Source organism: Muscardinus avellanarius (genome assembly GCF_963383645.1).
Source record: "Muscardinus avellanarius genome assembly, chromosome: 4".
Classification (NCBI taxonomy): Eukaryota; Metazoa; Chordata; class Mammalia; order Rodentia; family Gliridae; genus Muscardinus; species Muscardinus avellanarius.
This window is the reverse complement of record NC_137789.1, coordinates 136,156,291-136,166,466: the sequence shown is the minus strand read 5'-3', so window position 1 is coordinate 136,166,466 and position 10,176 is coordinate 136,156,291. Positions and strand designations below refer to the sequence as shown.

Here is a 10,176-nt window from a genome sequence, read left to right as displayed (position 1 = left end):
ACTTGATTGATTAGCGGCTATTTCCAAATAGGTGTAAAAGTACGAATATAGCAAGGTTAGCCTGGGTATTAAGTATTGTGAGGGGGGAAGGGAAACAAGGGGGGGGGAGGGCACCAAATACAGATTAAATGTATAACATTTACTTTCAGTAAATAAATTTTAAAAAAATAAAATTAAATTAAAACATTTACTAGGCCAAAATAAAATAAAATAAAATAAAATTTCTATTTTCCTGTTACTTATATTATTAATATATGATTTTTATTAATTAAAAATTATTATTTTTATTGGTGCATTGTAATCATACATCACTTTGTAATACAAGACTTGAGAGGATATACAAGCACACATCATCCAATTAGCCCTCATCCAATCCTCATCCCATTCCCTCCCTCTCCCTCAATCCCATGCTTAATTGGTGATTATCTTTGATATATTTGTTTACGCACCTCATGAGTTTTAAAGATATTCCATCCTCCCCCATCCCATCCCCTCTGATTGGTCACCTTAACTGCTTCTCAATAGGGCCCTTTCTACTACTCAACCTCCTCCTATTACTCCTTTCCTCCTAGTTCTTGCTAATTAGGGGAAGCATCTGGATTTTACTTTCTGTGCTATTTCTTTGTGCATGCCGCATTGCAGGTTCCGATCCCACTCTTGACGGCCCCAGTAGTGGCCTGACCACCCAGAGGACGCTGATCCTGACCTCGCTAGCTCCAGCACCGGCCTTGCCTCATGGGAGGCCCTGATCTTGGCCTTGCTGGCCCCCGCACCGAATTAACCCCTCAGCTGGCTCTGCTCCCAGCATCGGAGGCCCCAGCACCAGCCTTGCCTCATGCCAGGCTCCAATTCTGGCCTCACTGACCCTGGCACCGGCTTAACCCCTTGGCAGGCTCCTACCCTGGTCTCACAAGTCCCAGCTCCATCCTTGCCTCACAGCAGGTTCCGATCCTGGCCTCGCTGGCCCCAGCACCAGGCTTACCCCTCGGCAGACTCCGATCCCAGCCTTGGAGGTCCCAGCACCGGCCTTGCCTCACAGCAGGCTCCAATCCTGACCTCGCTGACTCCGGCACCAGCCTAACCCCTCAGCAGGCTCCAATCCCAGCCTTGGAGGCCCCAGCACTGGCCATACCTCAAGGCAGGCTCCGATCCCAGCCTCGCTGGCCCTGGCACTGGACTAACCCTCAGCAGGTTCCTATCCAGGCCTCGGAGGCCCCAGCACCAGCCTTGCTTCATAGCAGGCTCCGATCCCAGCCTCAATGGCCCAAGCACTGGCCTAATGCATCAGCTGGCTCCAATCCCGGCCTCAGAGGCCCCAGCACCGGCCTTGCCTCATGGCTGGCTCCGATCCCAGCCTCGCTGACTCCAGCACCGGCCTAACCCCTCGGCAGGCTCCAATCCCGGCCTCAGAGGCCCCAGCACTAGCCATACCTCAAGGCAGGTTCCAATCCCGGCCTCGCTGGCCCCGGCACTGGCCTAACCCCTCGGCAGGCTCCAATCCCGGCCTCAGAGGCCCCATCACCGGCCTTGCCTCACAGCAGGCTCTGATCCCAGCCTTGCTGGCCCCGGCACCAGCCTAACCCCTCAGCAGGCTCCGATCCTGGCCTCGGAGACCTCAGGAGCGGCCTTGCCTCATGGCAGGCTCTGATCCCGGCCTCGCTGGCCCCGACACCAACCTAACTCCTTGGCAGCCTCCGATCCTGGCCTCGGAGGTCCCATCACCAGCCTTGCCTCACGGCAGGCTCCGATCCCAGCCTTGCTGACCCTGGCACCAGCCTCACCCCTTGGCAGGCTCCGATCCGAGCACCCTCTTCACCCAGCAGGTTGTCCCACGTTCCCGAGGATGCGTTGGTGGTAGTATTCTGCTTCTGGGGTAATTTCTTCAAAAGTTCCAGGTGTATTACATCAGATCTCTGCCTCCCCTGAGTACTTGCCGCTGCCATTGCCACTGCCTCCACCATTTCAAATCTTTCCTGAGCTCTTTTCCCATGCCGCATAATGTCCAGTGTTCCTAAGCATGCGCGACAGTAGCATTCAATCTTTGGGGTAATTTCTTCAGAGGATCAGGGTGGGTTGGATCAGATGTCTGCCTCTCCCAAATACAAGTCTCCACAGCCATTGTGGTTACCACTGCCAACACCGCCTTCCTCCTAGGTCTCTGCTAGACTCTCTTCTTACAGGTGATGTCCAGGATTCTTAACAATGTAGCAAAGCAGCAGTCCTCCTTCGCAGGGAATTTTTCCAAAAGTTCCAGTTCAGTTGGATATATTTTGTCTGCATCTCCAATATCCTAGCTGCTGCCGTGGCCATCTTAACCCCTCTCCAATATTTTTCTTTTTTCTTTTCCTTTTTTTTTTTTTTTTTTAATAAGAGAAGAGAGTATGTGTGGTTGGGGGAGGATGTGGGATCAGGCACTCAGTAGCAATGAAATTTTTTTTTTCCTCCCTTCCAACAGCGGAGTCCAACAGCCTCAACGCGCAGAGCAGAATCTGGTGTTCTAAGCGCACCATGGCCTGGCCCAGCACCGCAGTGCTGGGTTCCTCTATACCTTGCTGCTGGGCCTTCTGTTTGGCACTGGACCTCCCGGGACTCGGACTTGGCCTCCTGCCCGGTACCATGCCTTCTCATGGGTAGGCTGGACCACCCCCTCTGCCCAGGACCCTCTGGGGGGGGAGGGTCGCCTAAGAGTGCCCCGCATGCGCCTGCCCACCCACCCGGGGCCGGGGGGGGGTCGCCTAAGGGTGCCCCGCATGCACCCGCCCACCCGCCCGTGGCCCCGGCCTCTGGGCTAAGGAAATATTTTAAATACTGAATTTCTGTTTTTGTGGGTCTGGGGATGGAACCCAGAGGCATTCGACCTCCAAGCTACACCCCCTGCCCTATTTTTTTTATTCTTTATTTTGAAACAGGGTCTCACTAAGTTATGGAGGGCTTCACTAAGTAGCTGAGGCTGTCCGCGAACCGCAATCCTCCCGTCTCAGCCTCCCGAATGCTTAAATACTAAATTTCTATAAAACATCCAAATGAAATCTAAACTTCTCAAAATGAGAGATGTAAGGTTGTTCAATGAGCACTTTTTTTTTTAAACTGGGGATTGAACCCAGAGGCATTCTACCACCAAGCTACACCCCAGCCTTTTTTTTTTTTTTTTTTTTGAAATGGCCTCACTAGCCAGGCATAGTCATGCACACTTATAATCCCAGTACCTGGAAGGCTGAGAGAGAGGGATCGCAGGTTTGCGGCCAGCCTCAGCAACTTGTGAAGCCCTTTGCAATGTTGTGAGACCCTGTTTCAGAATAAAGAATAAGCCGGGCATGGTGGCGCACACTTTAACTCCAGCATTTGGGAGGCCGAGACAGGAAGGATCGAGGTTCACGGTTAGCCTCAGCTACCTAGTGAGGCCCTTTGCAACTCAGTGAGACCCTGTTTCAAAATAAAGAATAAAAAATAGGGCTGGGAGTGTAGCTCAGAGGTAGAATGCCCCTGAGTTCCATCCTCAGTACCCAAAAAAAACCAAACAATAAAATAAGGCTAGGGGTATAGTTCAGAGGTAGAATGCCTCTAGGTTCAATCCCCAGTACCAAAAAAGAAAAAGAAAGGAAAGGAAAGGAAAGGAAAAAGGGAAAGAAAGACAAAAGGAAAGAAAGAAGTTAAGAGAGAAAAAGGAAAAGGCCTCACTAAGTTGTTGAGGGTCTCACTAGTTTGCTGAGGCTGGTCTGTCGGCTTCTTAAGTACTAGGATTACAGGCATGGGCCACCACACCCCTCCAGTGAGCACTTTTTGATATGAGACTTTTTTGGGGGGTGGGAGGTACTTGGGATTGAACTCAGGGCCTCCCATATGCTAGGTAAGCATTCTACCTCAGAGTTACACTCCTTTCTTTCTTTCTTTCTTTCTTTCTTTCTTTCTTTCTTTCTTTCTTTCTTTCTTTCTATTGAATCCAGGAGGATTCTACCTCAAGCTCCATTCCCAGCCCTTTTTTATTTTTTAATATTGAAACAGGGTCTCCATAATTGCTGAGGCTGGTCTCGAGCCTGTAATTCTCCTGTCTCAGCCTCCCAAGTACAGAGATACAGGCATGTGCCACCATGCCAAGCTTTATCCAGCCTTATTTTTTTTTAATTGTTTTTAAATTTGAGACAGGGTCTTGCTAAGTTGCCCAAGCTAGCCTTAAACCTGAGGTCCTCCTGGGATGGCAGGCCTGTGCCACTGTACCCAGGTACTCTAAGGACAGTCTACCTCTGAGCCACAGCCCTTTTTATTGTTTTTATTTGTGTGTGTGTGTGTGTGTGTGTGTGTGTTACTAGGGATTGAACCCAGGGCAGACTACCTCTGAGCTACACTGCCAACCCTATTTTATTTTAAACAGAGTCTCACTAAGTTGCAGAGAGACTCAGTATGGCTGTCTGCGAACCTATGATCCTCCTGTCTCAGCCTCCCAGTCCTAGGATTACAAAACCAGCTATTTTTTAATTTTTGAAACAGGATCTCACTAAGTTGCTGAGGCTGGTCTCAAACCTGTGATCCTCCGGTCTCAGCCTCCCAAGTTCTGGAATTACAGAAGCATGCCACCATGCTGGATCTCCCTCACCCTACTCACACCTATGGGTGTCCTCCACGACAGCCCCTGACGAGCGTCCTCCACCAGTCGCCCAGCTGCCCCAGTGTCAGCCCAATGGCCGAGAGAAGCAGTATTCTTCCCCACCTAGGTCCTACTCGTGACTCCCTAGCACTCCCACCTGGATGAGTAGGACTGGAGTTCCTTGACTCAGCTAGAAGGAAAATGCCAAAAATCCATTTCGCTGACCTCTCTTCCACCCACACTCCCACTCCGTGAGCAAGCCAGCCTGACCCCACTCCTCCACCGCCCACAAGCTGGGTGAGCTTTAGCTAATAACCTTCCTGAGTCTCACCCCACCTCTAAAATGGGCACAATGGTACCTTTCCCTCGGGATTGTCTGAAGGTTCCATGGTGCATGTGAAGCGTCTGCCGTAGGGCTTCACACAGAGGAAGCCCAAGTTAAGGCCTCTTCTTGTCAACCATACAGAGACAAAAAAAAGACCACTAATGAGCCAGGCATGGTTTCACATGTAATCCCAGTACTTGGGAGGCTGAGACAGAAGGATTGCAGGTTTGAGGCCAGCCTCAGCAATTTAGCAAGACCCTTAGCAACCTAGTGAGACCATATTTGAAACAAGAGATTTAAAATAGGGCTGGGGTGTCGCTCAGAGCTAGAATGCCCCTGGGTTCAATCTCCAATACCCCCCATTATACACGCACACACATAAAGGAACCACTAATGAGGCTCCGTGCACACCTACACACACACACACAAGCCACAGCAGGCTCACGCATGGGCACAAACACGGGCTGCACAGATCTGTGGGCCCATGGAGACGCCCTGTCTGGGCTCAGCCTTGCTCCACCCACACTCCCTTGGAGCAGACCAGAGCCATCCAGTCAGAGCCAGATCCGACCTGCTCTGCTGGGAGGGCTGGACATCAAAGGGAGCCCTTCATATCCCTCCCCTTTGATGAGTAGATGAGGGGCCTGGCCTGGGTACTGAACACCCCCACTCCCCGCAAGCCCGCGCTCTAGGTATGAGGCCACACCACCCTACCCTTAATGTTTTGATCTGGGGAGGTAGAGATAGGAGGTGGAGGCAGGACAGGGTCACCCATCCTTAACACACACAAACGCCCCCACAGAGGCCCGGCAGGCCAGACACATAAGTACCTGCGTGATACTCACAGGCCAAAGATCCCTGCCAGCGCAACCTGGCAATTCAAGTCCCCGCACTCCCAATCCAACTCACCTACTCTGTGCCCTGCCTGTGACAACACCACCGTTGCTGCAATCCCCGCGGTGACCAGTGTCGCCTTGCCATCCCATCAGCCCTCTGCCTTCCCTGGATCATCCCACCATCATGGTCTGAACTAACGGAGCCCCTCCCTCCCCACACACTTTCTGTTCCAGTGTGGAGGAAAGACCCAGTGGAGCCGGGCGTGGCGCTGCGCTCCTGTGCAGGAGGGCCAAGCCATGAGGTGGGGCCGGTGGGCAGGGGGCTGCAGGAGCCGTCTCCGGAGCAGCAGCGGTGAGGTGGGCAGAGGCTGCGGCCCCGCAGGAGACGCGTACAACGGGAGTACTTGGGAGGCTGAGATAGGACGGTTGCACGTTCCAGGCCAGCCTCAGCAATTTAGAGAGGCCCTTAGCAGCTTAGCGAGACCCAGGCCGAGATAAAAGGATCCGGAATTCTAGGACAGCCTCAACAGGTAGTGGGACTCTCATCAACCTAGCAAGACCCTGTTTCAAAATAAAAATAAAATGAGGATGGGAGTGTAGCTCAGAGGTAGAATGTCCTTGAGTTCAATCCCCAATACCACATTTAAAAAAAATAGGGCTGGGGGTGTAGCTCAGAGGAAGAATGCCCCTGGGTTCAATCTCCAGTACTACAAAAAGAAAAAAGAAAGGGGAGAGAGAGAGAGAGAGAGAGAGAGAGAGAGAGAGAGAGAGAAATGAAAGAAAGAAAGAAAGAAAGAAAGAAAGAAAGAAGAATAAAGGAAGGAAGGAAGGAAGGAAGGAAGGAAGGAAGGAAGGAAGGAAGGACCCACTGAGAAGGGCAGGAGGGTGACCAGCTTCTCAGAGACCCATCTTCCCAGGCTCTGCTCCCCACTCTTCTGTACCCACAAAGAGCCATCCCATCAGGTGTGGCCCTGTGGCTTCCTCATGCCGGAGGTGGCTGGGGAGAGAGAGGAGCCAGGGTGGGGTGGGGGAGGAGGGGCCCAACCCTGGCTGTGCCCACAGGATTGGCCGAGCTGCGCCATCTCGGCCAGCACCTGACTGCGAGGTTCCTCCAAGCGACAATGACCTGGGTCACTGCCCTGAGCTCTGCAGGTTCCAGCCAGGAGGGCCCAGCCATGAGGTAGGTGGGTGCCCAGTGGGCAGGGGGGGCTGCAGAGCCGTCTCCGAGGCAGCGGTGAGGCGGGCAGAGGCCACGGGCCCTGCAGGAGGCGTGCGCGATGGACAAGTTCCGGATGATCTTCCAGTTCCTGCAGTCCAACCAGGAGTCCTTCATGAACGGCATCTGCGGCATCATGGCCCTGGCCAGCGCCCAGATGTACTCGGCCTTTGACTTCAACTGCCCCTGCCTGCCCGGCTACAACATGGCCTACAGTGTGGGCATCCTGCTGGCGCCGCCCCTGGTGCTCTTCCTGCTCGGCCTGGTCATGAACAACAATGTGTCCATGCTGGCCGAGGAGTGGAAGCGGCCCCCCGGCCGCCGGGCCAAGGACCCCGCGGTGCTGCGCTATATGTTCTGCTCCATGGCGCAGCGGGCCCTCATCGCGCCTGTCGTCTGGGTGGCGGTCACGCTGCTGGATGGCAAGTGCTTCCTCTGCGCCTTCTGCACCGCCGTGCCCGTGGCCGCGCTGGGCAATGGCAGCCTGGCACCTGGCCTCCCCGCCCCCGAGCTCGCCCGCCTGCTGGCCCGGGTGCCCTGTCCTGAGATCTACGACGGTGACTGGCTGCTGGCCCGCGAGGTGGCCGTGCGCTACCTGCGCTGCATCTCCCAGGTGAGGGGGCCCCTCGTGGACCAGGGTCCCTCCGGGACGCCCTATGGCCCCACCTCTGTAAGTAGGGCTCCCCTCAGATGGAGCAGAGAGGGACACGGTTTCCCAACGAGGACTGAAGGCAGAACCCTGTGCTTTCTCCCAGATCTGGGCCACCTGGGAAAGGGTCCAGGCTCCTTCAGTCCAGCAGGCTTGTCCTCCGTCCTGAGGGCCCCCGGAAAGGACTCGACAGCTCAGCTGACACCGCCTCCTCTGTCTGAGCTCTGAGCTCGGAAGCTCGGGGAATTTGCATCCTTTTACTCTTCCAGGACTAGGCAGTCGTGAGGCCCCAGGGTGGCTGGACCATTTGGGTACATTTCCCTGGCAAATGTCCTTCCCTGCTTGGGGAGTGGGAGCTGGGGGCCTGGGGGCCTTGGAAGGAGCCGTGGGTGAAGGAGATGCACTCAACAGTAGGTGACTTGAGTCCTCTTTGTAGCCAGGACTCCTCTCCTATGACCCCCCATTACCACCCAGACAACCCTCATAAATGTCCCACTGTGAGTGTCTAAACCGAGCTCTGCTTCCCCCCCGGGCCGGTGCCCGGCCTCCTGTGGGCCCTTTACTGTCACCCCAGGCTCGGGGCATGGGACAGCTGTCCCTCCTCCTGGCCTTTAAATTGCCACATCATAAGCTGAAAGGGCCCCAAGCAGCTGCAGGATGTCTGACCTAGAGATACACTTCACTTGGCCTTCAGAGATTAAACTCTGAAGGCAACTTGAAAATGAATTGGCTTCGTCCAAAAACCAGAAAACCCCACATAAAAATCAGGTTTCCAGTTTCGGTTGAAAGGTCCAAGCCGGGCGTGGTGGCGCGCGCTTGTAATCCCCGCGATTGGGAGGCTGAGACAGGAGGATCGCACAGGTTCGAAGCCAGCCTCAGCTACTTAGTGAGGCTCTCAGCAACTTAGTGAGACCCTGTTTCCACATAAAGTATAAAATAGGTCTGGGAGTATAGCCCGGAGGTAGAAAGCCCCTGGGTTCCACCCTCAGTACCACAAAAAAAAAAAAAAACCAAAAAAAAAAAAAACCAAAAAAAAGAAAGATCCAGCCCTCTGGGCCCCATTGGCCCATTGAGCAGCGTGGGGGTGCCCCCATGAGCACGTGCGCTATGCTCCCAGCCGGGCCATACCGCGGGCACTTGTGTTTGCCCGTTGTCTTCATCCTGACCTGCCAAGGCCCAGGGCAGTGAGCACTGTGGCCGGTGCTCCCCGAGTCACTGACAGAGCAGAGCGGAGGCAAGTGTCCAGTTAGCAGCAGGGCTCAAGAAGTGTCAGGTTTGTCCCTGGGCCCCCGTGGGCCCGGTGTGGAGCCCATGAGGAGGAGGTTCTCACTTAGTGCTGGTGCCAAAGGAGAGGCACAGAGCTCAGAGGAGGAAGGGCCCCCTGGCCTGGGCAGGAGGGTCAGGAAGGCTTCCTGCCAGAAGGGGCAGGTTCCTGGGGGCCTATTGGTATAATAATGGTCAACCATGAGCATTAGGCACTGTGTGAAGCTTATGATCTATTGTAGTTTTCTCGAGAGCTCTGTTAAGTCAGATACCAGCCGGGCATGGTGGTGCGCGCTTATAATCCCAGTACTTGTGAGGCCGAGACAGGAGGATTGAAGGTGCAAAGCCAGCCTCAGCTGCTTAGTGAGGCTCTTGGCAGTTTAGCGAGAACCCGTTTCCAAATACAAAACAGAATGTAGCTTGGAGTTAGAATGCCCCCAGGTTCTAACCACAGTAACGCAGTAACACACACACACAGACACGCACACGCACCAGCACTCGCCCCATTTTATAGGTGCTCCACACAGTATTCAGGCTGATTTGCTGCTGACCAACTTGTAAGCAGTGGAGACAGGATTCAAACCCGGTAGCCTCACTCCAGGGTCCTGCGTTAACTCCTGGGCACCGCATGCCCGGCCAACGTGGCAGGTGCCTCCCTCAGGCGCTCTCATTCCCACAGGGTGTGTGCCCATTTTACAGACAAGAAAACGAAGGCCAAGAGGTGAAGCCCCGTGCCCAGCCCCTGCCCTCCTCGCTAGGCCCTGGGGACAGGCTGGCGGCGGGAGGCCGGGGCCGCTGACTTGCACGCGGCTCTCCCCGCAGGCGCTGGGCTGGTCCTTTGTGCTGCTGACCACGCTGCTGGCCTTCGTGGTGCGCTCCGTGCGGCCCTGCTTCACGCAGGCTGCCTTCCTCAAGAGCAAGTACTGGTCCCACTACATTGACATCGAGCGCAAGCTCTTCGATGAGACCTGTACAGAGCACGCCAAGGCCTTTGCCAAGGTCTGCATCCAACAGTTCTTCGAGGCCATGAACCAGGACCTGGAGCTGGGTCATGCCCATGGGGCCACGGCCACGGCCGCCGCTGCCCCAGACGCCCACAGCCCGGCCGACGGTGCTGAGGAAGAGAGGGAAAAGCTGCGGGGCATCACCGACCAAGGCGCCGTCAACAGGCTGCTCACTAGCTGGCACAAGTGCAAACCGCCGCTCCGGCTGGGCCAGGAAGAGCCGCTGATGAGCAACGGTTGGGTAGGCGGCGGGCCCCGGCCTGCGCGCAAGGAGGTGGCCACCTACTTCAGCAAAGTGTGA

General features: G+C 54.9%; 1 protein-coding gene across 1 annotated transcript; it reads left to right on the top strand.

Annotated features, from left to right (window-relative positions):
• Nucleotides 1-7,020: 7,020 nt before the first annotated feature.
• Nucleotides 7,021-10,176, top strand: CALHM1 (calcium homeostasis modulator 1; the record flags this gene model as incomplete). Its single annotated transcript, XM_080694688.1, has 2 exons — nt 7,021-7,572; nt 9,694-10,176. The coding sequence occupies 2 exons, from the start codon at nt 7,021-7,023 to the stop codon at nt 10,174-10,176; spliced, it is 1,035 nt and encodes a 344-aa protein (XP_080550814.1).